Raw genomic sequence first — 27,302 nt, 5'->3', positions numbered from 1 at the left:
TAAAAGCCCCTCTGAATAAGCAATGATTAAACATGAACAAGCACAGTGTTAATGAATGGAGTGCAAACAGATGTGGTGCTTTGTTCAAGCTACAGCATGCAGGGACACACACAGTCACTTGTGACTCAACGGCAACATTATTACACATACAGGATGGAAACAACTTGTGTCAATTGCCATTAAGGCTAAGGCCACACTAGGCGATAGCGCGGCGATTTGACTCGCGGCGACTTTTAGCCGCGACTTTTAAGCCGCAATCGCTGTGGAAACTTTTGCGCTGGCGTCTATGGGGAATCGCGAGCATAAAAACACACGCGGCGATCTTTTTTCTATTGTCGCTCGAAATCGCCTAGCGAGGCAATTTCGAGCGACAGTAGAGAAAAGATCGCCGCGTGTGTTTTTACGCTGGCGATTTTTCGCGATTCCCCATAGACGCCAGCGCAAAAGTTTCCACAGCGATTGCGGCTTAAAAGTCGCGGCGAAAAGTCGCGGCGAGTCAAATCGCCGCGCTATCGCCTAGTGTGGCCTTAGCCTTAGGCAGTGTTCCCCAACCAGTAGCTCGTGAGCAACATGTTGCTCTCCAACTCCTTGGATGTTGCTCCCAGTGGCTTCAAAAGAGGTGCTTATTTTTGAATTCTAGGCTAGGAGACATATAAAAACCAGGTGCACTGCCAAACAGAGCCTCAATGTAGGTTGACAATCTACATAGGACTACTAAATGGCCAATCACAGCCCTTATTTGGCACCCCAGGAACATTTTGCATGGTAGTGTTGCTCCCTAACTCCTTTTACTCCTGAATGTTGCTCACGGGTTCAAAAGGTTGGGGATCCCTGCATTAAGGTTTCTTTTTAGCAGCACATTATATGATGCCTGTTTAAACCTAAGCCAATCATTCAGAAGAGCAAAGCATACGCAGAAGCTCCCACTTTAGAACCCGTTCCCCCTTCTGGGAGGACTTTGTGGAGCATTGGACACAACTTTATGCACAGATTCTATACAGTCATTCTTTACATGTAAAACAATATGCTAAATGAACTGGACTTTGTGCTAGTACCAAGGATACTTGTTTATAAAGTCGTCAAAATGAAACATGAAATGCTCCTAATTATACATAACAGGGAGTTAAAAAAAAGTATTTAAAAGGCCAGTAAAGCTTGTAATGGAATCTCTAGTATGTTGCCCTGTATGTGAACTTAGCAGCATGTGCTGTTTGCATACACTTGTTTCTATAGGATAACCTACTGCGGTCTAAGCTTGAGAAAGTGAATGTTTTGGTGGCAAGCACCCTGCTCATTCTAGCAGCCATTCAACTGTCACTTGCCAACTGCCAATAGTCATGCTGCAGGGCTAATAGAAGAAATACCATTCATGCACATATATTGCAAGTGTTACTACAATACATGACACTTACTGCATACAAGATTTACTTACCCTTTAACACTGCTAATCAAACTAATAAGCCCTAACCTATTAATGCCCAGAGAGTGATAATAATAATTAGACCTTTGGAAAGAAAAGGGAACAGCCTTGTACCATATGTAAGGAAAGCAATGCAACATATGCCGGAAAGAACCAATATCTCAAGCATCTCTGGCCAACTGTTTCCATGTACTGGGGCCATTACTTGATATAAAACCTGTGGTGTGACAGTATATGTCTATGGAGCCTGTGGGCAAGCACTTCAGAGTTCCCCCTTACAACTAGCAAGTGTAGCTGTACCTTCTGGATACTAGTCACATGAACGAGTCTGATGTTCTGCAACAATGTCTGTACATAGCAAGCAGCCAACAGAGATGTGTTTTACAAATGACTCACAGAAGGTACAACGGAGAATCAGAACTGAATGTCTAGCACTATTTTATCTTCATACAGGGCAATGAGCAGCATGATGGTAAAACCCAGGAGGAGTCCCACGTTTTTCAAGATAAACTGTCCAATTGCGCAGTGTCCGTTTTCTTCATGTTCCCCATCTCCGTGGAGCATTTCTGGAAGCTGAGAATACACAACGTTGATACTGACTCCATAATGCTAATGCAGAATAAACATATATTTTTAACCCAGCTCCCAACTCTATCATTCTTCCACTAGTATCTCATTATCAAAAATCCCAGGGGGCGAACACTTAAAGGAATGGTTTAACTTTAAGTGATCTTTTATTATGTTATAGAATGGCCAATTCTAAGCAACTTTTTAATTGGTCTTCATTATTTATTGTTTATAGTTTAATTATTTGCCTTCTTCTGACTCTTTCCAGCTTTTAAATGAGGGTCATTGACCCCATCTAGAAAAACAAATGCATTCTTATTGCTACTTTTTATTACTCATCTTTCTATTCAGGCTTCTCCTATTCATATTCCTGTCTCTTAATGAAATAAATGCATGGTTGCCAAGGTAAACCAGATTGTTGAAACGGCAAACTGGAGAGGTGCTGAATAAAAAGCTAAATAACAAACCACAAATGATAAAAAATGTAAACCAATAGCAAATGGTCTCAGAATATCCCTCTCTACATCATACTAAAAGTTAACTCAAAGGTGAACAACCCCTTTAAGGTGCTTTATGGCCTAAGAACGAAAACCCGAGGGGAATAAAGGAGATTTAAATCAACTGATATAAACTTATTCCCCAACACCATTGCAATTTCCAATAATATTATATATAGTTTTTGGCTTTAAAAAAACATACTGCCATTCTAGTAATATAAAAGAAAGGTAGAAGAGTTGTTCTGATTGTTGTGCTGTTCTCAGTATTTTTCTGCTCTATTCAAGGAGAGCAGGTCCAGGGGCCCCAAATATTGTAGAATTCTTGCAGGATCCCGTTTGATAGGCATGTTATTCTGTATAGTTCCAGATGACTTAGTTTTTCCATTTAGTTTGTGATGGGGAGGGGAGTTGGTCCAATGCATTGCAATTGAGTTTTTTTTGGCCATAGAAGTAGAGAGATCTAAATGAGGCATTTTATGTTACCTATAGGCACCAATTTTCTATAACACGAACAGGATTTCGGGTCAGAAAACCGTGGGAGGGCTAGTTTGTCCATCATGAAATAATGTAACAGAATCTTTGTATTGGATACAAGACAGCTGTGGAAACCTTCCACCATCTAATGTCCCATTGCTCCCACAGACAATAAGGAGAGCACAATCTGCCCATTTCATACAGTTTTGGGGAGTAAGATATGTTGGATGCAATATTTTAAAGCATTTCAGTTTATTTCTTGTGCTAATAAGTGGTTTCTGTGCTACTTCAAGCACTCCTCCTCCTCCTCATCATCATCCAGATCCCAAGTGTCTATGCACTATATATGCACTATAGCCAGTCATCCCTAAGGCTCCTAGAGCAGCACTCTCCATGTTCTGGGGATACAGGCCTCCAATTGCTGTATATGAAACAATTGCTGCTCTAGACAACAATCCCATCTGTAAAGCCTGAGGTTCACCCAACAGGTAATTTCAGGTATGGGACCTGTTCTAGAGAATGCTCGGGACCTGGGGTACAGATCTTTCTGTAATTTGATCTTCCTACCTTAAGTCTACTATAAAATCATGTAAACATTAAATAAACCCAATAGGCTGGTTTTACTTCCAATAAGGATTAGATTAGTTATATCTAAGTTTGGATCAAGTACAAGCTGCGGTTTTATTTTTATAGAGAAAAAGAAAATATTTTCAAAAATGATTGATTATTTGGATAAAACGGAGTCTATGGGAGATGACCTTTCTGTAATTCGAATCTGGGTTTCCAGATAACGGATCCAATACCTGTATAAAGTAATGAAAGTGGGCGACACATTCATGCCAAAGTTTGACACATATCCTCTCTAACATATGGGTCAGGAAAGAAAGAGCTGTTGAAGGACTATGCAGGTATCATGTACAAGTAACAAGTGACTGCTCTTACCATGTCCACTAGCGCTACATACAGAAACATGCCTGCTGTAACGGCAAAAACCCAAAGGGTGATATTATTGGCATACTGTCCAACTGCTGTTCCAATGAGCATCCCTACGTAAGCCATCATTGCAGACAGAAGATTGTACACAATTGCTTGATTTACAGTCATGCCAGCCTTCAGGAGAACAGCAAAGTCCCCTAGTGTAATAAAAAGGAAATACAAATTTGGTACATAGGAATTTCCAAAAATGCAAATTCATATTCTAAAGAACAATGCAGTAACACTTCAATAAACCCCCTCACATAACCTCTTTAGAAAATACACACACACAGCACTTAATAACCATGTTTTATACACATTTCCTTCACTTCTAAAAGCAAATGAACCCTGTATCATATCTTAATATCCGACCCACTGTGTGCGTCAAATAGAAAAAATAGCTTTCCATGGGACTGGGGGAAAAAAAAAAAAAGTGCCAGTTCTAGGAAAACTTAAAAATCTGGGGACATAAAAATCGAGGGTTCTACTGTATCGCAAGTTGACAAATAATTACAGATTTTTTACAGTATGGTGGTGGCACCACTGTTCTGGAATCAGGCAGGTTTGAAAATGCCTTCTGCTGATGTACTGCTGACAGATGGAGCAAGAGTGGAACTGGTCCTTTAAGACACTTGACCTTTTAACTCCCACTGTCTAACCCTTTATGATTTGTACCATGTTAGTAAGTGCACGATGCATCAGAGATGAGGAAGTGAGTAGGAGCTGTAGTTATTTTTTCACTTCCTGCCTTCCCATAGACTAACGTGAATCACCATGTCTTTTGGTTATTGCACAAAAGTGCTCCATTCTGCCTTTTTTTTTTTAGCACAGTAGTACTGGCAAGGAGGGATGATTCAAGTGCCCTGCAGGAAAAACTATTTTATTGTATTTTTTTTCCAGGAGTTATCATTGGCTTCATAGTAGATAGACCCTAATAGGTAAACATTACCTCATTGATCTCAAAATGATGATCCTTCACCCCTATAAACAAACATCCTGTTAGAGTTAAGTTTGCCTCTTATGGTTATGGTTTTTTATTGACTATTGGTATGATGGCTTATTTTGCCCACAGTCCATCACAATACACAAGAGATTTCCTTACCTAATTCATGGGGCAGCTCATGACAGAATACAGCTACTGAGGTACTGATGCCTCCTGTTATCCCAGCACTGAATGCAGCACCTGAAGAGAAGGAATGAGTTATCACTGCCCAGCAGTATCTATAAAAAGCTATTTATAAAAGCTGGAAACACATTCACAGTAAAGCATCGCAGACTACGGCCTCAACAACCAATACAGGTTCACTAAAGTGACAGTGTTTACGATGTACCTGCTTTCACACTTACCTTATCCATAAAGCATAGCAGGATAAATATTTAGAATTTACTGACCATACTGCAAAATAGGTATAAACATGGCAACAGAAAATACACCACAATTTAATGAACAAAAACACAAAAGAAAAATTCTAATCAATATTTAGACCATGTGTCTAATAAAGACATCTTAGCACTATAAAGTCAACCTAATCTACTAGCTAAAAGGAGAACTGAAGGAGCACCCACCAGTGATTAAAACGGATTACCTTTTTCCCATAGGCCTCTGCACATCTATAAAAAAAAAAAAAAAAAACGAAAAAAAGCTTACCTATGGCTAAGCCATCACTGAAGTTATGCATGCCATCTCCCATAATAACCATCCAAGCTATACTAGCAATGCCAGTGTCCTTCATATCTTTTCCAGAATGGCAGTGGCCATGGGAGTGATGGGAATGTTTGTTATGATTGTGTTTCTTTGGCACCTCCATCTTTTCGTGATTATTCTCATACTGTCCATCTTGCAGGCTATGGTCATCATCATAATGGGAGCCATCATTGTTGACATGTGCTGTTCTTTCATCCGCTGGAACAAAACCTTTCATTGGGGACTGCAGAACATTTTCTACATATGTCATTTCTGTCTGATTCAGTTGTTGGTTTTCAGAAGCAACAGAATCTTGCATCCCTGGATTTAACAAAAACAAAGAAATGTAAATCCCCAATGAATCTGTAGCAACTACATCCTTTATTTTGCATAGCCTATTTACCCAGTTTTGGTCATTTTGCAAATGCAACTTTAACTTTACCTATTCATAAACTGCACAGTTATGGGATTAAGGATGATCAGTGGGCAGGTGTTAAAATGCCCAGAATTGTCTCTCATTCGATCCCAGTGTGCGGAAATCTTCACTCTGCATTAACTTTATTGTACCATTTCGTATAGTGTATTCCATTGTTACATGTTGGATGTCTGTGTGTATATTTTATTTAAAGGGCCAACATATTCCACAGTGTTACAATACAATATGGGGGTTATTTGTCAAAGATCAAGTTGTGTTCTTCCCCCAAAATTTGAGTTTTTAAGGTCAGTTTCAGTAAAAACTAAATTTTTTAATAACCTTAAAACATTTGTCACCACAGAAGGAGATTTGTTGTGTGTCATCACATTTACACACAGTATGAACAAATTCATAAGGAGCCAATCCTCCAACAAATCTACAGGAAAAAAAAAAATGTTGAATGCCTATTCAGCAACAGGAAGGGAATGTGGGTACCATGATATTTAAGAAGTTCCCCATTGAAAAAGTACAGAATCATCTTACCTTCTAAAGGTTTTAGCTGAAGCCATTCAGCATCCGACCTCCGATTTGAGCTGTGATCAGATAATTTTCTGCCAACTGCAGACTCATCTACTTTCTGCTTTCTCTTCAGCCACTTTCGCTTCCCCTAAAAAAAGAAAAGTGCCCAACCGCTGATATTTGAATCCAAATAGGATGGCAATGTGTCCTTAAGAGGAGTAATACATTTATGTTTTAACATAATGTATGTTATTTCAAATGTTTGGTTTCAATTTTTTTTTTTTTTTATTAAATTTTTATTAGTTTAACCTTTGCAAAAAATCGTAGCAGGGGAATATTACAATGCCATGCGGTGACCGCCCAATAACCACATCTCGCAGCAAGGGTGAATTTAAAACTAGTGCTACGTACTTCCAGTTTTTTTATTTATTCCTGCTGTTATTTCAAACTTAAAGGGATAGTTAACCTTTGCATTTACTTTTAGTATGTTATAGACTGTTCTATTCTATGCAACTGGTCTTCATACTTTTTTTATTTCTTATACTGTAGTTTAATTACTACTCTGCTTCTGCCACTTTCCAGCTTTCAAATGGGGGTTGTTCCCATGGGTAGCCAAGAAAATTCTCTGTGAGGACATTTCATTGCTACTTATTACTTATGCTTCTATTAAGGCCCTCTCATATTAATCTCTAGTCTGTAATTCAAGATGCTGAAAATCCCAACCAGAGGAGCTTCTGAGCAAAAAGCTAAATCATTAAATAAACAAAAAAAAAATGAATGAATTGCAAATCTCAGAACATCAAAGTCTACATCACACTAAAAGTTTATATAAAGTTAAACAAACCCTTTTATTACAAGTTAGATTCAGTGTAGAGACCTTTTATAGGAAAAAAATGGAACCTATGCAAAAGGTTGTGGTTTATGTGTGTCTGAGGGTTTTTCTTAGACTGGCTAATGGATTTCGGGCCATTTTCCATACACAACTATGTTCCAAAACAAAGTAACACTGTTAAAGCAGATGCTACTAGATGGTTTGCCATGTAGTTTTGATGGTCCACACTGTCAAATGCAAGAGTAAACTTCACTTGATAAGTCACATGAGTTGTGAGCAATATAGCAAAGATTAGCACTATCCAATATACTGTACGTACCATTCTTTCCTTGTAATGTTTAAACATCCACATGCAGTGCTCCACAATGAACAAGAGATAAATTCCACCCAAAGCAACAAGACCCTTCATAACACCGTCATACTCGCTCAAAAAAGACTGCCCTTCAGTATGTAGAGATTCATGATTGTGATCGTGATCAGTGGCTTCTGTGCCGTGGTCATGACCCCCTTGTGACTGCCATAAAAAACACAAGAGACAAAGTATTATTCTCTTAGAATAGTGGATCTCTGTGAAAAGAATGAATACATGGGAAATGGGCATATACATTTTTTCAGCATCTGTCTTTGGTTTAAAGGGGACCCGTCACCCAAAAACATTATTCCAAATCCTATTTTATCATATTAGTCAAGCAAAATTAACTTTAAATAGACTATATTAATTATTTGAATCTTGTTTCCTTCAGTCTGGAAATTCATAATTATAGCAAGCAGGCAGGAGCCATTTTGTGGACATTGTTATTAAGACAAGCCTTGTATCATCTCAGAATATTGTTTGTGCACCAGAATGGGGGACCTGATGTCCATCCCCATGCCCTGGCTACATAATTAAATGGTTAAGAGAACAGGGGGAATGTGGGGAGAGCAGTGACATGTAGGAAGTGCTGAATGGAAAGTGAAAGTAATTGTCTGCCCCGCCTCTATGCCCAGGGCATAGAGGAGGGTCAGACAATATTTGATTGACAGTTGAGATTTTTAAATGAGCTTACAACAGCTATGAATACTTTAATAAAAAATAGAAATTGGATTTCAGGTTTAATTTGAAAAGGACTTTTATTATACAGCTTGTTCTGTCTGGGTGACAGGTCCACTTTAAAGCAGATCGTCTAGGTAGCTTCTCTTTAGAACATCCATATGCCAACTAAAAGTAAAGCTGCAGTACACATTGTGTAACTGGAGTACAATAAAGAGGGCTTGTGCTTTTTTGTTTACTGCAACCTCACGGTTGTTAGCAGGAGCCCATTATACAGGAGGGGGGGGGTGATCTGTGCACTCGGAATCAAATTATCTACCTTACAAGGAGCAAAGGTAGAGTAGCCCGTTGGTCCTTGTTTGCCCATTTTTATGAACCATATATTTTTTTCTTCATGATTAAAGTAGGATACAACTTATGTTCAACTCAGGCAAGAGGGGTATACTGCCAATTGAAGAAAAATACTTCTGCACGAAGAGGAATCGTGACTTTGCCTGGGATTTGTTGCAAGTAAATTCCTAAAAACTACCAAATTCAGGGGGCACAGCTTGCACTTTTGGTTCACCAATCAAGGACATATGTTGAGAGAAGCCCCCCCCGAAAGGACTCCTTTATCCCCTATTAGCTTTGGAGTTCTACAAAGAGGGGCTGTTGACAAGACACCCCTGCAGACCTATCTCTACCCCCAGACAGAACCTAAGGTTTGAGAAGCGAGGTACCTCTAGCTAACAAACCTAAGGATGAGGTCAGTAGAGGCCATTTTTCATGTAGAAGAGGGCAGCTGATTAATAGACCTATGATTAAAGGGGTGTTCACCTTCAAATGACTAGTTGTATTCAGATAGATCACCAGAACGACTTTTTACAAATTCTTTCTATTTTCTATTGGTGACCGTTTTTCTAATATTGAAGTATCTGAAAACAATTGAACTAAAAAAAGTGTTTGGAAGGTGTATAACCCCTTTAATAAGCACTAATTTCATCTGCAAATACATTTACATATATAACAGCTGTAATGAGGAATAACTCAAGTGCCAAATTATTTTAATTGTGTAGCCTCGGCCAGTAACAGACTTATGGTACATATAGTACCGCCCCTTGCATCTTATCTCATTTTCCCCAGTTGAACTGGCGCAGTCTTCCTTCTCTTATTCTATTCTTCCATTTATTTTAAATCCTGTAGCTGGAGAAGAAGGGGCCGCAATGTTGGTATCGAGAAGGTAAGCAGGAGATGCATTTTAAGTAGCATTGCTAATCACAAAGCATTAATAATCACTAAGCCACAAGCAATAAGATGAAATCAACCAATCACATTTAGTTATACATCTAAGAAAGTACGTCACATACTACAAACATTTGTGATTATAAAAAAAAAAGAAAGTGCCATACTTACATGAGGTAGCAGATGAAGCAGGGCATCTCCGCTGAGTGTTCCCACAGCTAAAGCAACTAGGAAGTTGAGAAGATACTTGAAGCAGCCTTGGTTAATGATGGGGATCAATATAACACCCAGTAATGAGAGCAAGCTTATTACAGTGATTGAGATCAGGCCGCAGATCCAGGCTGTAAACAAATGAAAGCAATGCAAACAAAATTATATCGGTCACATATTGTGATGCACGAAATCCAGTTTTTCAGGATTGGGCCAAACACTTTTAACAAAGTAGTACAAAGACCTATTAAAAGCACTTGGCCTTGCAAATTTATATGGTGCTATGGTTGGTAAAAGAAAACCAATAAAATGTCTATCTTACTTTACAACTTAATGCTGTTCCCATATTTGGGCAACACCCGACAGGGTGTTCCTAAAACGAAACCCCCAAAAACTGCAGGTAAATTGCTTTGCACAATTATGAATGGAAGGACAGGTGGGAAGCTATTGGCCGCACTTCTAGGAGGTCTTGGTTATTATGATTTTAACTGATCGTTGTGGTGAGGACATTTCCAAAAACCAGAAAAATGCCAGCAGAACAGCAGTCTGCTTACCGGAAGCTCCGCCTTTACTCTTCTCCACATTCTCCACTTGCAAATCCGAAAAATGTTTAATGCAAAGCCTCCTATCAATCTGATATACCAGAGCTGGGCAGAGATATGCAAACTGATCAGGTGAAATTGGAGAATTGGAATTCATGCCATAATAATGAAGCAGCTGAGTGATGTTCAAGCACTGAAAAAGAAAGAGCAGGGTGTTAAGATGTATACACACTTGAACGGGCTGACGAGAGAGATTACCGATTATACAACTGCATATAAATCAAGTGCCACACAGAGTATTAAATTGGCCAGTCTAGGTCCTCTTTGACTCTCCTACCCATTGCCAGCATCAGGGACGTGCAGGGATGTAGATAACAGTGAATAACTATTGACACTAGAGTTATCTACATCACTACATCTCCCGGATACTGGCAATGGGTAGGAGAGTCAAAGTTTCCAAAATATCACTCCTTGTTGTAGCAACAGACTCGCCATGTCACCATGTGTCACACTGCCTAGTTAGCAAGAGACATACAAGGCTCAGGGTTTTACTAGCACTCAGGAAAACAGTCAGCAGCCTTCAAGAGACTCTTCCCATCTGGCTGTAGCATAGCGGAATCCATATAGAATCACTGCCGGGCACTTCTTACAGTAAAGCTGGTACAATTAAAGATGGCTAAGTATTTAATCAAACCATTGCTTTCACGGACCATTAAGTTTTCCATGGTGTATCGCATGTCACTTACAAACATGCAGAAATTAATAACCACAATCCAGTAAAGTGATATTGTGATACTGTCAGTTAAAAGGCAGTTGGCGAGTAAAATATAAGTTTGCCAGGAAACAACTTTTAGTATTGCGCAGATATAAAAGCTATCGTCCCCTGTGAAGGAGGCAGGGAAGATATAACTAGTACTGTGCAAGGAGGATCATAAGCTATTGCTTAGAGGGGCACTTTTAAAGTATATCATTAGGGAACACTAAGGGGAGAATTAACAAAATCACTGAGCTTTAGAAAAGGTCTTTATTTATTCAGTTTTCTGCCTTTTACTTCCAGGTTAGCAGCAAGAAATTAGTTAAAAGCCAGTGGCTTGTTATAAGGCAAATTGTATACTTAGGGCTGTTTCCATTGTGTTACAATACTTTTGGCTGCTTCTTCTTTCAAGTATATTTACATTTGCAGAAAGTTCCTTTGCCTGCCCTGCACATGGATCTGTGCCAAGGCCTCAGGTGTAAAGCTGAATTTCCTTGCCACAAATTAAATTTGGGTCAGGATTACCAGTTCCAGATTATATTTTAAGGAACAGTAGCCACGTGGAAGTAGTTGATTTGGACTAGATTTGACATTTTCTTCAGGCTGGTACTTAAATAGTATGGCATTTTCTCTGTTCCCTTGTGAGTTCAACGAGTGCTGCCATCTTCTTTTCTTACCCAACTCCAAATACAGGGGCTTCATCCTACCATCCTGCATCGCAGACAAGGGCCATCTGGTCAGACCATGGATTGTAGTTGTATGAGCAGAACTTTTACTGTAAAGCTAGTTGTACTGCAATGAGGGTGGGGAATGAGACTCACTGTTGGGCACTCTGGGTTCTTTACGCTCAAGCGTAAATCAAATACATGAGCCGCACGGTCTCCTACTGGCATCCCTGCCCAAATGCCAACACTACTTGTCCTGCAGTTGTACTAACCACAATATCTGGCTACCTAACTATTGCATGCTGGCACCTTGAAAGCCACAAGTGGAGATCTAAAACATGGTGAAAGCTTCCATTTTACAGAAATTGTTGATACCAACGTGTGACTTTCATACCACTGTGCTACAACTTCCACATCAACTGACATTTGGAGTTTATGGGCAGTAGTTCATCAACAGCTGCTCAAAGGCAATACTATATGCATGCGTTTTATTTGACATGCACATATGATCATGTGGTGATGTGCTTCATTAATCATTCTCTCCATCCCACCAATGGGCTTGAATGCTAGTTTAACTACTTCACTGCCTTAACTAGAGGGGTAGCCAACTTCCTCCTTTACAACCTGTTACCAGTTAGTAACCAATCAGTGACTCGAAGGGGCTCCATATGGGACATAACTGTTCAGTTAGTTTGCTTTGTTTAGCAAGCAGGTCAGATTAAACTAGCTGAGCAGTTATGGCTCCCCTTCAAGTCACTGATTGGTAACCGACTGGCAACAAAACAGAGAACTGAAAAGCAGGAAGTGCTGTTCTGGCTATATTGTTAGACATCCGTTCACACCAGTCTTTAGACGACATTTTTGACTAACTACATTGAAAACATTTTTTATTGTGTGCAGCCTATTTACTTTCATGTTTACACTGATCAGTTCCTTTAAATGGCAAGTCAACAGAAAATAAAAAAATGCCTAATAAAAGGAAAACATGACTCATGTTCAACTTCCAAACACTTATCAGTTCAATTGTTTTCAGATGAAAAAGTTTGAAGACTTTTAAAAGTTTTTTTTTTTTTTTTTAATTGTTACTGTTACAACAAACAAATATGCAGTGTGCATGTGTAGGCCTACGTTGAAATAAATTAAACACTGAATAGCCCTATTAAATACTAATGTTCTCATCTGTTTAAAGGCGAGGGCTATAGACGTCATTAAAACTGAGCCACAGCAAGCAGGACGAAGAGCCGCATGAGGCTCCGGAGCCTCGGGTTGCCTACCCCTGGTCTAGCAGCTCAGTAATTCAGGTGCAGACTCTAAACGGTTACAATTTTGCAATATTTAGTTGATACATTTCTCAGCAGCATCTGAGTATTAGCAACTATTGTATCAATTCTAACGGCTGCCTTAAATGAACCTCAGGGATTCTGCTCAACAGGGACAAAGATATCTGTGAGATCTGAAACCAACTGAACTGAAAAAAGGGTTGGAAGGTGAACAATCCTTTTAAGGTTATTTGCAAAAACAATTATTGAAAGCCGCATTTGTTTAACTCCTGGTTGTTACTTTTAAACAATGTTGCAAAAGTTATAGCTCCACAGCAAAGACAGGTCTGTTAATCAGCTGCCTTGTTTTACATTGTATCAACAGAATAGAAAGGGGCAGACACTGCTTTCAACAGCATATTACAAATAATATACATATACAAATAACTTAAAAACTAAATAAATTTGTAATGTATGTTTACTGCTAAGTTGCTTGGAATGTTATCTTTTATTAGGCAAAAAAAATGTTGGCTTGACAGTTCCTTTAACCTAGATCTCCTGAGAAAGAACTCCAATTGTCTCAGTAAAAAATACTTGGCAAGGGCGTGCTGAATTTTTCAAAGTTCATACCTATGCTAAGGGGAATGTCACACAGAGTAGATTATGTCAAGACAGTACCCAATCATCCCATGTGTATAAGCAGTGACATAATTAGGCAAAAATGTGTCAGCAGTAGCAAGATAAGGAAACAAATGTCATAGTGACTGCCCAGGCTTTACTGTTTCCATGATAAAAATCCCACAAACATGAGACCAAGATCTTGTATTTCTGTTCCAAACTCCACTGTTCATTTTGCATTTGCTATGTTACCTTCTTTATCACTTGGTACTCGACTGATTTAATTAATGTAGAAAACATGCACGCCTTGAACAGTAGTTTACAAGTGAGCTACAATAAAATATGTGACTGCTGGGTAACTATATCACCCAGAAACTAATATAATATCACCCTGAAAAAAATTTTTTTTTTTTAAATTATTATCTCTATGGTTTGGTTATTTGAGGACAACTGTAAAGCTGCTTTCCAATCATTTCCCATTGAGTGGGAGTCACAGGAGGAATTGGTGCTCTTTTGAGCTAGCTGAAAAGCACAACGTGCAATAAGGATAACTGTATACTTAAAAATCCAGCTGCTTTCACTCACCTCATCGTGTTCATGAAGGTTCTCTCCGTGCTCCTTATGATTCTCAGCTGAAAGCATGTCGTGATTTTTCGAGCTGTGATGGTCATGTGGGGCTTCCCTTTTTGTCCTGTTTTCAGCCCCCAGGTGATATTCTGATTCATGGTCCCCGATATCATCATTTGAATGTTCATGGAGAGGAGAGGAACCCTGAGTGGTGTCTGATTTGTGAACATGGTTATGCTCATGTGTTTCGTCGTGTTCATGATGAAATACAACCTCTGATACAGAACCTGCAGTTGTCTCACCATGTTTCTTTCTTTTCTGTTTTCCCTTGTGTTTGTGTGCCATTCTTTCAGTGCTATCACGAGTGGAGTTTAAACCAATTTGCAGGTCTTTACTGTGTCCTTTATATTCTACACCACTTACTGAATGGTTGTGTGAACTGGAAATGTTATGAGAATGGTGTGTCCCATTATGCCTATGATGGTGATGATGGTGCTCAGTGGTACCGTGTGATTTCTTATGTATATGGGATTCTGCTTTTCTTTCTTCACATGTATGAGCATCTCTTATGGAATCTGTACTCTTGGTTTCATTATCTGCATCACTGTGAGCATGGGAATGCAACGTATCATGCAAGTGAGTATGCTTTTTTTCTTGTAAATCTAAAATGTCCAGATGGGAAACATGATCATGACCAATATCTTCGTGAACAATTTCAACAACTTTAACCTCTCCAAGACCTAAATTCTCCAAGAGCTCCTCCAGCCCTTTAAAAGACAGCCTTCCATTGTCCCCATAATGAAAGAAAAGTTTTTCAATGTAGTACTTTTGCTCATGCTCAGCATCTGGTGCTGTGTACTGGTCAGTCGATAACTCTAGGGCACCATCCTTAAGATAAGGCTGCTCTGAGATCTGGTAGTCACTGTGGCTATGAACGTGGCCTTTATCGGAAAGGTCATCCTGAACATCTTCATGGCAATGGTTGCAGTGATGGAATACGAAGGTCAATAAACAAATGAGGCAGAATTTTGTGTGCATATGTACCTTCATTTCTACTTCACCTAGGAGAAATGAAAGAAAAAAAACAATTTTATCAGACTGTAAAAGACTCTCTAAACCTGCTTTAATAAAGGTGATCAAAAAGTGATCTTAGATCTCATTTCATTTTCACAATACAATATTTAAAATAGATTTTACGTAAAACAAAGCTATGCAATATAATTAATTGTATTAGACAATTCATCAGCCACTTTGTGTACAATATTCGTCGAATATCGAAGTCGAAGGATTTAGCGCTATTCGTTCGATCTATTAAATCCTTCGATTCGAAGGATTTTAATCCATCGATCGAACGATTTTTGTTCGGCCAAAAAAACATTGCTAAGCCTATGGGGACCTTCCCCATAGCCTAACATTGACTTCGGTAGCTTTTAGGTGGCAAACTAGGGGGTCGAAGTTTTTTCTTAAAGAGACAGTACTTAGACTATCGAATGGTCGAATAGTCGAACGATTTTTAGTTCGAATTGTTCGAGTCAAAGTCGTAGTAGCCAAAAAAAACATTCAAAATTCAAAGTTTTTTTTCCTCTATTCCTTCACTCGAGCTAAGTAAATGGGCCCCTATGCGTTACTTCTACAATTGCCTAGTGTACATAATATAATTTGCCCGTCTTCTGAACTTTAGTGGCAACTGTGCCATGATTTCTAGTACTCGAATAGAATCTAATTTCCCATTGTTTTGTCACCTCTACTGCAGCAAAAAAAAAAAATTCTATTTCTTAATTTATGGTAACTGGTTACTTATTTATCCCGCCACAACCTATTTGACTTTCATATTCCACAAGTACATGGCAGGTATTGATAGAAATTGCTAGAAGGGTGGTTTTGTCTACAACTCTCAAACCTGCACTCAAACCTGCATTAACCGGACAGATTTTAACCCCAACGTTTCCACAAGACTATACAGGACAGCAACTACACAATTAGAACATGGGTGAAAAAGTTCTGTGACTTACAGACCAGACTACAAGCAAAACTGATGGCCCATTCATTCATAATAAGATTATTTATATGTGGATTATTTTTCAATACTGGGCACATTTGCAGCCGGCAGCAACCAGTCACTAATTAGCTTTTTGTTAACTACCTGCAAGCGCAACGAAGAATTGGATTGGTTGCCATGGGATACTACCCTGTGTGCAAATCTGCTCAGCGTGAAGACACTTTATATAGAAGTAAATAAGCTTTCAGGCTCCATCTCTGCCTATTAGTTCAGGCACTCAGCCTGGCTACAGTGTAGGAAAGGATGAATTAGAGAAGAGATATGATGGCATGACAGGCCTGAAGACAAACAGCCTTGATTTCCCATGTGTTTTTATAGCTGCTCTAGGGAGGCTTAAAAAAGAAAATCACTATATTCCCTGTCTAAAAGGAGACTTATGAGCCAAATATAACCCTCAAAAGAGATATTCAGTGCTCCATGGCCCCCAGGGAAAGTAACATCATAAGTGTAATCGAATTATCCCCCAAACACGTGGCACAAATAATAGATGAAAGAGTTCTGGAGTCAGTACAGGTTTGCACGAGTTCTCCCCAAATACAACACTTTCTCCCCACTCCCCCACACACGGTTAAATGACTCCTCGTACAAACAAGCAGAATGTGTGTCTGAGAAAGAGACGCTTAGATTGTCAGCTCCACTGGGGCAGAGACACAAAGGGGCGAATAACTTGGCACTCAATAAATATAGAATAACAGTAATATAACCAGCATACCGCCCAACTGTCCCGCTCTTCTCAACACAGCCCGCACTCCCGAATTGCTGTTTAAATGTCCCGCAACGCCATTTGAATGTCCAGCTACTCGGCTTCAGCCGGCCGCTCACCTAAGCGTCACAAATCGCATCTCGCGGGACTGTGACGTCACGACCGCAACTGTATGCGAAAGGTGACGCTGCACGTGGTCGCTTCGGGCGAGTGAAGAATGAGGAAGGAATAAATCACAAGCGGCTAGGAACACGTGATTGGTTGCTGGGCAGGGCAGGCTGCGGTTATCTGCTCTATCACTGCTCACAGTGCCCACCTTTGTCAGGGTAGAAAATGTGTGCGGTTGGCAGCTTTACCTTCCGCTTTAATTAGGCTTCTGGTGCAGTAAGTTCATTTTTATGTTTAGTATACAAAATACAGAATTTCTAGCATTATTCAATTTTATACTTTAGTTCCCCTTTAAAGTTCTCACCTTTTTGAATTGTTCTTTTCAACCAGTGGGGCATTAATGAAAGGGGGGTGGTCTGTGACAAAGGGGGAAGCCGGTATCTTTTCATGGAACTCCAAGGATAGAGTAAACTCCTTTTATTTCATATTATGCAAACTGACACAGTACCCCTTTCTCAAAGTCAAGGGACATCACTCGGCGTACTGTGAAATAAAAGGAGTTTTAATTTATTCTGAGTGCCTAGATGTTCACTGAAAATATATTGTTGTGAGGAGCTGGCAATCCCCACCCAATAAACACCAGATGATAGATGTTTGCCATGTGTTACTATTTCAAGAGCCAAAGGGTTGGGTAATAACAAAAAGGGGGCAGAATTATGGTGTATTACAGTGATCCCCAATCAGTGGCTCTTGAGTAACATATTGCTCACCAACCCTTTGGATGTTGCTCCCTGTGGCCTCAAAGCAGGAGCTAATTTTTAAATTCCAGGCGTGGAGGCAAGTTTTGGTTGCATAAAAACCAACTGTTCAGCCTACAGGCTGCCAGTCCACATAGGGGCTACTAAATGACCAATAGGATGATCCTGGCATCAGAGGCTACCAGTATTTTTATGTGCGAAAAAGGGCCAGCTTTAGATACAAAACAAGGCCTATTTAGGAAAAAACAATGGGTGAAATTGATTAAAACCTCTTACCACCGAGCAGTTCCCGGTTTCCTCTGTGCATGCATAGTGGCGCATGATGCCAGTTTGTGCATGTTTGATGTGCAGTACAGGTATGGGATCCGTTATCTGGAAACCTATTAGCCAGAAAGCTATGAATTACGGAAAGGCTGACTCCCATAGACTCCATTTTATCCAAATAATCTAAATTTGTAATAATAAAACAGTACCTTGTACTTAATCTAAACTAAGATATAATCAATCCTTATTGAAAGCAAATCTGGAAAACCCTAGGTCCTGAGCATTCTGGGTTATAGGTGCCATACCTGTATCAATTTTTTGGTGCTCTTTTTACATTTAGAAATTGCCTACCCCTAGTTCTTCTACAAAAAGAAAAAGTCTGTACCTGTTAGATGTTCCCAGTATTTATTTATTTAAGGTGCAGTTACATTCACACGTGCAGTGTCGGACTGGCCCACTGGGATACCAGCCCTCATGCTGCTAAACTTTTGGCCTATTTCATGGCCATTCCCTGTTTCTATGAGAACAAAGAGGCTAAATAGGTGAAATAATAGATTATAGTATTTAAAGAATTAAAGAAAAGAGACTAGGAGAAAAGAGGTTGAGTGAGGAGAGGAAGAGGGTGGGCCCCTGGTCTAAAAACATTTGGTGGGCCATATAGTAAAGAAGTAGGATGGCACACACTGTTGCAATCGTGCTTAAACATAAGTGTTTTATTTGGATCTCAAACACAAAAAAAAAAACATTTGGTGGGCCCCTGGTCTAAGTTTTTTTGGTGGGCCCCTGGTGTCCCAGTCCTCAAACATTTTGGGACTTATCCTCTGGCAAGATTTCCAACTCTGGTTTTACTCTCTGTGACCCTTTTACCTAAAACATTTTCGGCTCCTGTCCTTCCCTACTTGCACACTTGAATTAAATATCAGAGAGAGTGGAATGTTAATGGGAAGCAAAACTGGAGCTGCCACAAGTAATGATCTTAATCACATGTATAACCTCATGGCTTTATAATCTTCTCCTCGCTGTCCCTGCACTATAGCCCAGTGACATGAAGTGATTGGATTAATTTGCTTCAGATTTTTAAACAAAACAGGTGCTGTAAATGGGTCAAAGGTACAAGTTAGTTGCATAATAAAAATGAATGCCTAACCATCAAACCTCTCATTTAAATATGCAAGGGCCGTCATACTGACACAGTGAACACAGATTTATATTCCGTGTCTTTTGCTGAATTTAGAGGGGATTTCATGTGTTCCATCTCAACTGTCATGAAAAAGTTAAATAACATTGCAACATTGGTGCTTTAGGCACAAATGGAAACACATGCAAGTGCTCATTTACAAACAGAAGTAAAAAAACACAAAATTGCATAAGCCTAAATAGTATTTACAAAGCTACTTGAACCTATCTGCCATTGCTCACGCACCTATCTACAATTGCCCACGCAATGGACCTCTCTGTTCAAACCCACAAATGCCGATAACCTTTCTAACCTTATTCGAATTCCTTCTCTGCTTATCTCCTCTTCTATTGTACACTTCTTATTACTCACTCTGTTACTAACTAGTCCACTAGTCCAACTAGTCCAACATTCATGATGTCTTCTGCTCTAAGTCGCGGCCGCTGTTTGCCCTAACAGAAACCTCGCTCTCTCACAACGACAACGCCATTGAGGCAGCTTTTTCTCATGGTGGTCTCTCCTTCTCTCATACCCCCCTGCACTACTGGCTATGGAGGGGGGAAGTGAGGGAGTAGGCATTCTGCGTTCTCTTTCATTGCCACTTTCTACTATGTGATTACTATAAAAAGTGTGTACTTTTTATATGTTGAAGTTTTATATATTGCACTTTTATGAATTGTACGGCACTGCGGCTGCCTAACAGTGCTTTACAAATAAAGTTATACATACTTGCTTCCTGCAACGTGTTCCTACTGCCAACCTGCTGACTCATTTAATCTGAGGGAAGGAACAGCTTCCCTGCAGCACAGGTGTCCGAGAGCCTTACTCTGTAAATATTGGCTCCTGTTAGTAAAGACCTAAAATTTAGCATGGAATACGCTTTAGCATCCTTTGTGCCTTCCACTCTTTTATCTAACATGCTTAGCCTGTATAACTTCGACTTCAGTATCCAATCTCTAATCTTGGCAGTGTTAGTTATCTACAAAAACCCAAAATCAATTAATGTGAGAATGAGTTCAGATTGACAACTACAATCAAAAGCACAAGGTGAGGAGCAAAAACATAAATTTAGGAAACCTCTACCACATTCGTAAAGTACTAGTTATCATTGCCAGAATATTGCCAATGCTACCTGTCAAGTTTTTTATGACAAAAATCACATATTTGAGTTTCTGGATTTTCTATATTTATTAAGCACCAAAAATACAAAAAACGGCACCTTAAAGCTGGTGACTTCACGTAGAAGTTAAGGGGAGCTGTATTTTCAAAATTCAAGCTATTTTTCAATGTAAGTGTTTGAGATAAATCTGAAATTTGTTTCCCTTTGGAGATTTGGGTTTGCTTTGAGATTCAGCATTGAGTACTAATGCTGCATGGACTTAAAAACTGGCCATGAGGAGAGAGGAGGAGAGGAGGAGTTCAATGCAAGGCAAGCTAGTACTTATTTTTATAGACTAATTAGAACATTAAAATAAAAGTTGCTGATATTTAAAGCCACCAGAAGCAGTAACATATAAAACATGAATTAATCTAAACAAAACCCAACTACTACTAAAAATGCAGTTATTAATTCTGAAAATAACTGGGTAATAGCCATTATGGAACATGGTTTATTTATTTTTCTACAGCTCCTATCCATTCTCTTTAGCAACCACCAAGGCTTGTGACTGAGCTCCTTCTCTCTTTATTTCCAGCCAAATTACTTGTGGCTTGCAGATTGATCAAACTACGGACAGTCAGCAAAATACAAAGTACAGCAATGAATGTATGAATCTAAAGCTGGCCATAGACATACAGATGTTATATTTTGTGTGCTGAACAATTGTTTGTTTCAGTATAATGATCTACCATTAACCATTCACATTAAATAAACTAGTAAAAAGAACAAATCACACAATATTCTGGCCATTAAATCAAAGCCAAAAGTTATATCCGACAAACAGTAGTGACAATTGATCTCATCAGAGATCTTATTGGTAGCTGACATAAATCTTTTAAACTGTCCAAACCGCCGATCACCATGGTACGAAAAATGTCTGAAGACTCCACACACTGTCTGAAAATCACACTAATCTTTGCTTCGTATGACTATATCTTTGAATCTATGGCCAGCTTAATGTAATAATTCAGCATAATATTTGTGTGACGGTGCCCTCCCACCTGCATTTAGAATTCTGGAATATGCATATAAGAGGACCTGAATAGAAAGCCAAGTAATAAAAAGTAGCTATAGCAATACATCTGTAGCTTTACAGAGCATTTGTTTTTTTAGATGGGGTCAGTGACCCCATTTTGAAAGCTGGAAAGAGTAAGAAGAAGGCAACAAATAATTCAAAAACTATTTAAAAAAAAAAGTAAAATGAAGACCAATTAAAGTCGCTTAGAAATGGCCATTCTATAACATACTAAAAGTTAATTTAAAGGTGAACCACCCCTTTAAACATTCAACTGGTAATAAGTTACAAATGGGCAGATTTATCAAAATGCGAGTTTAGACCTTAATACATAAAAAATCACCCACATTCTGGCAATTACTAATTGATTTTTAGAAGCATATATCAGTGGATGAAAGTTATAACCCACCATTTAAGAAATATGAAAATCTAAAAATCTTATAGGAATGAATCGATTGTGGGTAGGGTTGCCACCTTTTCTGGAAAAAAATACCGGCTTTCCTATATATTTATCTTTTTTCCCTATTAATAACATTGGGATCAACCATCATTTTTACCAGCCAGGCCGGTAAAATACCGGCCAGGTGGCAACCCTAAATGTGGGTGAGTTTTTAATTATTGAGATCTAAACTGACATTTTGATAAATCTGCCCCTACATGTTAAATATTCTAATGTTAGTTCTGGAAAACAGGTTAATATCCATCATAAAACAGCTGCTAAACATACTCTTCAGTAGTCATTTAAGTAACTGTGAGCTAATAATTCTGACATACAGTTATCAGACACTGTTGGACTACACACTGGAAGGTAGAGTTGTAGTTTTAATCTGGAGGGCTGTAGATGCCACCCACTGTTTTCTGTTTTCAGACATAAATCCAGGAGTCTACTCATGAAAACACTTACCACAATCATGGAAATCCAGTCACATTAAAGTAGATTATTCCCAAGTGGAAAATTCAAACAGTGATCTCAGTTGCAGTGCAAGCACAGTTTTATATGGTCACAGCTCAGGGAGTAAGTGAGATTGCAACATGCAAAATAGGTTAAGTACAATTGGGCCATTAATGTTTGGGAAAAGTGCCTACGGCTAGGCAGCTGACTGTTTATAAAATATGTTCTCCTGGTTTAAAATAACACACAAATGTTTTGTACAAAAGCCTCATGAAAAGGTCTAGATTTATGTATTCATATATATATATATAATATGTTTATTTACAAAATTTATTATTTATTCCACATATCAGTACTTTCCACACTTTGATTTGAATAACTGATGAATTGTAGCAGAGCCCTCAAATGTGGGTGCTGTGCTGAGAGCAAAACCACATGGTATTTTGGTGACATGGAACACTTGGAACAGTGACAGTCAAAACACTCCTGTATGTCTGTCTGGTAAAGTAGGGCACCTTAATTGCTGCATTTGTACTCTTAAGCTGGCCATAGACACAACGATCCGATCGTATGAATCGTGGATTGGTACGATTTTCGGACCGTGTATGGAGAGTCCTGACATTTTTCGTCTGGCCGAGATCGGCCGTTTGGTTGTTCGGACAGGTTAGAAAATTTCTGTCCGCTGCCGATAATATCTCTGCGTGTATTGCCGATCGTACGATTTTCAGTGGGAGACTGTCACTAGCTTTGTCGGACATAACTATCGTACGATTGCTGTCAGGGGCAGAACATCGGCTGATCTGTTCTTTTACTACTTTATTTGATTTGGAATGGTAAGACTTTGATCTGAATGGTTAGTGGCAGGTCAGGAGATGGGAAAGTCCGATCGTACGTTGATCGTAATCTTTGCGTCTATGGCCAGCTTTAAGGTGGCCATACACGGGCCAACAAAAGCTGCTGACAGACTGAGTTGGCAGCTTATTGGCCCGTGTATGGGGCCCTCTGACAGGTTTCCCTGATCGATATCTGGCCGAAAGTCGAAAGGGACTAAAAATCCTGTCGGATTGCGGCCGCATCTGTTCGAACAGATGCGGCCCCGCGATCCGACCGCCCGTTAGCCATCGTTAGGATACGATTTTTGGGCCCCAGGGCCCACGATCGGATCAGCCCGATATTGCCCACCTCAAGGTGGGCATATCGGGGAGAGATCCGCTCGTTTGTCGACATTGCCAAATGAGCGGATCTCTCCGTGTATGGCCACCTTTCCCTATGCCCCCTTGAAGTGAGCTAAATGTGAGCAAATCACTATGTTTTAAAGGAGAAGGAAACCTAGTCGGCGCAAAAACCCTCCCCCCCTCCCCTGTGTTGCTTCCCCTCCCTCCTCCCCCCTGGCCTACCTGTCCCACTGGGCAAATGCCCCTAACTTGTTACTTACCCTTCTGCGCAGGTCCAGTTTACAGAGTTCAACGACTCCATCTTCTTCCAAGCGATCTTCATCCTGCTTTGACCGGCGCATGCGCAGTAGGAGCATTTCGCCGGTATGATCTACTGTGCATGCGCCAAAAGTCACAAAGTGAAATCGGAAAACTTTGTGACTTTTGGCGCATGCGCAGTAGATCCGTACCGGCTAAATGCTCCTACTGCGCATGCGCCAAAACGCTGGTCAAAGCAGGAAGAAGATCGCGTGGAAGAAGATGGTGCCTATGAACTCCGTGGACTGGACCTGCGCAGAAGGGTAAGTAACAAGTTAGGGGCATTTGCCCAGTGGGACAGGTAGGCCAGGGGGGAGGTGGGAGGGTGGGCAACACACGGGAGGGGTGGGAGGGTTTTTGCGCCGACTGGGTTTCCTTCTCCTTTAAGGTTAACCTACACCATTTAATGTTATGATCCAAGCTGCTACCCCAATTTGGTGCAATTTACATTTTTTTTTATTTTATATACAGTATATCACTACATCTCAGTGGTGAAAGCAAACTAATCCTAAACCTCAAAAGTATGCATGTATCTGTTTATTTCGTAGTAGGTTACTAGTAGAGTACTCTGTGACACTAACATGGAATCTGATCCTGTCTGAGATGCACTGTTTATACATTATTAAAGGGGAACTATCGCGAAAATAAAAATTTAATATAAGCTTCATCATACTGAAATAAGAAACTTTGTAAATACAATTAAAAATTCTGTACCATTTCTTAAATAACTCTTCTTCTTACTCTTTAATTTCCCTTTCTCAGCATCTGTCTCTTTTCATTCTTTCCAAATGGAGGAGTCGGGAGTCTGATTTTGATTGACAGCTAGGTCTAATATAGCCTTTGGGTTGCTCCTTTTAGAGGATGTATTGGAGCTCACTCTTGCAAAATCACAAGACATCCTGTCTTTCTACATGCAAGATTTGTGCCAAAGATAGTTATTTGTTACATTTTGTTTGTGATGGAATCAGTTACTTGAGTGAGCTCTAATACAAGTACAAGGTAAAAATACCGGTAATAAAGCACAGATAACAACCTAAATATATAAATACCAATTGCTAATAACTGCTAACTATGCAGTTAAGTTCTTAAATGTTATAGGACTGTAATTCACACAAGCCTTTATACCAGTTCACACCACATCATTTTATCCTATAGTAAATACACTTAGGGGCAGATTTATCAAAGGTCGTGGTGAATTTTCAAATTAAAAAAATTCGAATTTCAAGCTATTTTTTGTGTAATTCAATTCCGGAATAGTCCAAATTCAATCAGAATTTGAAAAAAATTTGAAAATTCCAATATCGAAATTTTTATTGAATATCGAAATAATTTATCATGTATTGTCTCTTTAAAAATTCAACCTGGACCATTCACCATCTAAAACCTGCCGAATTACTGTTTTAGCCTATGGCGGACCTCCTAGAACCTATCTGGAGTCAATTGGTGGACTTTGAAAAATCTAAGTTTTTTGGGGAAAAACTTCAATTTGAATTTGATCGATTGCGCTATTACTTGAATTTGTACGATTCGATTGAAAATGGACTTATTCGGCCAAAAAAATCTTTTACTTAATTTCGGTTGGTCTTTTTGAATTCAAAGTTTTTTAAATTCGAAATTCGACCCTTGATAAATATGCCCCTTAATGTTACTGGGAAACACTTGAGTAAGAAGCACTTCTGCCTCCCTTTGGACCGGTCATTCTTCTTTATAAGGAGGCTAATGTTTTATAAAAATGCAAGATGCTTAATAAGTATGATTATAATCATAGATCAGAGGCTGGATGGAAGGAATTCATTTAATTTTACAGTGCTTTCCATATATAATACTTAGTTTCCCTCCCCAATGGAGTTTAAAGCCCTTATTATAGTTAGAGTTTTAGGTCCCTATGACATTCACACACAGTGAAGGCATAATGGGGTTATTTTGTTATCCAAAAGCGTAAAATAAATAATTGAAAAATAAGGAATGTTCTCCTGTTCTATATAGCTAAAACTATGCAAACAATTTTTCTATTAAAAAACATTTTTAGAAATCTATTAAAAAAAGTTAGTGAACAAAGATAAATGACAAATTATGCAACTGCTATAAAGGGGTGTAAACCAAAAAGTAAAATTACTTAAGGAAAGAAGATGTAACTATATTCTATCTACATTTTTATCTACATGTTCATTAGCAAATACTAATAGTTTTAAAGTAATTTCAATTGTAATCGCAATTGAAAGCAGCATTATTCTTTAGGGAATAAAGAATACAGAGTGGAGAACTCTACATACTGTTTCTTCATCTTAGTTACTTAAGTGAAGTGATTATTCAAACCAGGGTTGTCCATTTGGAATCCCACGGGCTGAATGTGGCCCTCCCAAGGATTTTTATGGCCCCAGTCTGCTCAGAGGCCTCTAGGACTTCACTATATGACATATATGTCATTTATATTTAATATGACCTTTTAACATGCTGTATGAGAGCATTGATTTAAACAAATTTCCAACTACTAAGGGTAGCTACCATGCGAGTCTGTAAACACAGGTAGTAACTACAAAGTTCTACCTCTGTTTACAGAAAACAATAATGCCAATCTGTGGTGTGTAGTATGATCTGCCAATGGAAAGCCTGTAAATCAAACCTAGTTTTCATACAGTGGTGGGCAAATGTGACTTTTGTTTAGGCACTTATGACAAGAATCACAAGAATATAATATAAGAATATAATTTTAAAAAAATTGGATTATTTGAATAAAATGGAGACTACAGGGCAGATTTACTCTAGGGCGAAGTGGCTAATGCGCGTCAATTCGCTAGCGTTACCACCCGCAGGGACATCAACACAGGCGTCACTTTGCTAGCGAAGGAGATAGACGCTAGCGGTAATTCGCACTCTATCGCCAGGCGACAAAATTCGCTCTGGCGAATGGATGTTACTCCACAAATTCAATGAAATGCGGATTTTACTGAACGTTACCTCTTTCGCCAGACTTTCCTTCGCCAGCTCAGACCAGGCGAGTGCACTTCGGTGTCTTTGGAGTACAAGTAAGAATAAAAGCAACCATATGTAACATTCTTATCTCTAGTAATTAGTAACTTTGTATCATTCTCGTAAAAGATCATACTTTACAGATAAACTCAGTGACCTGTGTTACAATATGTTAAAAAAAATGTTCTTGTTGCCCAACTAAACTTTACTTGGGCAACAAGAAAATTTTTTGGTGATCAGAGAACTCTAGGAATGGGAGATGAATACCCATGGGCCATGTATTAGATCTTTTTTCTCATTATAACATATTGTAACACAGGTCACTGAGTTTATCTGTAAAGAATGATCTTTTATGAGAATGATACAAAGTTACTAATTACTAGAGATAAGAATGTTACATATGGTTGCTTTTATTCTTACTTGTTATTATGATACAATTTATGTAGATATGGGTAAGTTTTAATTCTTTATGGATT

General features: G+C 39.1%; 1 protein-coding gene across 1 annotated transcript; it reads right to left on the bottom strand.

Annotated features, from left to right (window-relative positions):
- Positions 1–815: 815 nt before the first annotated feature.
- slc39a10.L (solute carrier family 39 member 10 L homeolog) lies at positions 816–17,201 on the bottom strand. The gene is made up of 10 exons (XM_018236157.2): positions 17,021–17,201; positions 14,268–15,310; positions 10,399–10,579; positions 9,806–9,975; positions 7,703–7,897; positions 6,576–6,699; positions 5,582–5,938; positions 5,036–5,116; positions 3,901–4,091; positions 816–1,993 (listed from the first exon to the last, which is right to left on the bottom strand). The coding sequence occupies exons 2-10, from the start codon at positions 15,297–15,299 to the stop codon at positions 1,835–1,837; spliced, it is 2,490 nt and encodes an 829-aa protein (XP_018091646.1). The 5' UTR covers positions 15,300–15,310; positions 17,021–17,201; the 3' UTR covers positions 816–1,834.
- Positions 17,202–27,302: the final 10,101 nt, after the last annotated feature.

This window comes from Xenopus laevis, chromosome 9_10L (genome assembly GCF_017654675.1).
Source record: "Xenopus laevis strain J_2021 chromosome 9_10L, Xenopus_laevis_v10.1, whole genome shotgun sequence".
Taxonomy (NCBI): Eukaryota; Metazoa; Chordata; class Amphibia; order Anura; family Pipidae; genus Xenopus; species Xenopus laevis.
The sequence above is the reverse complement of the archived record's forward strand: the minus strand, read 5'-3'. Positions and strand labels throughout refer to the sequence as shown.

Bases quoted from the DNA above. Each gene is read 5' to 3' on its own strand.
- slc39a10.L (XM_018236157.2), bottom strand. From the start codon at position 15,299: ATGAAGGTACATATGCACACAAAATTCTGCCTCATTTGTTTATTGACC. The intron at 6,700-7,702 runs GTACGTACAGTA...TTCTTTTTTTAG, and splicing joins AACATTACAAGGAAAGAATG to GGGAAGCGAAAGTGGCTGAA. The intron at 1,994-3,900 runs GTAAGAGCAGTC...GTGTATTCTCAG, and splicing joins ATGTAGCGCTAGTGGACATG to CTTCCAGAAATGCTCCACGG.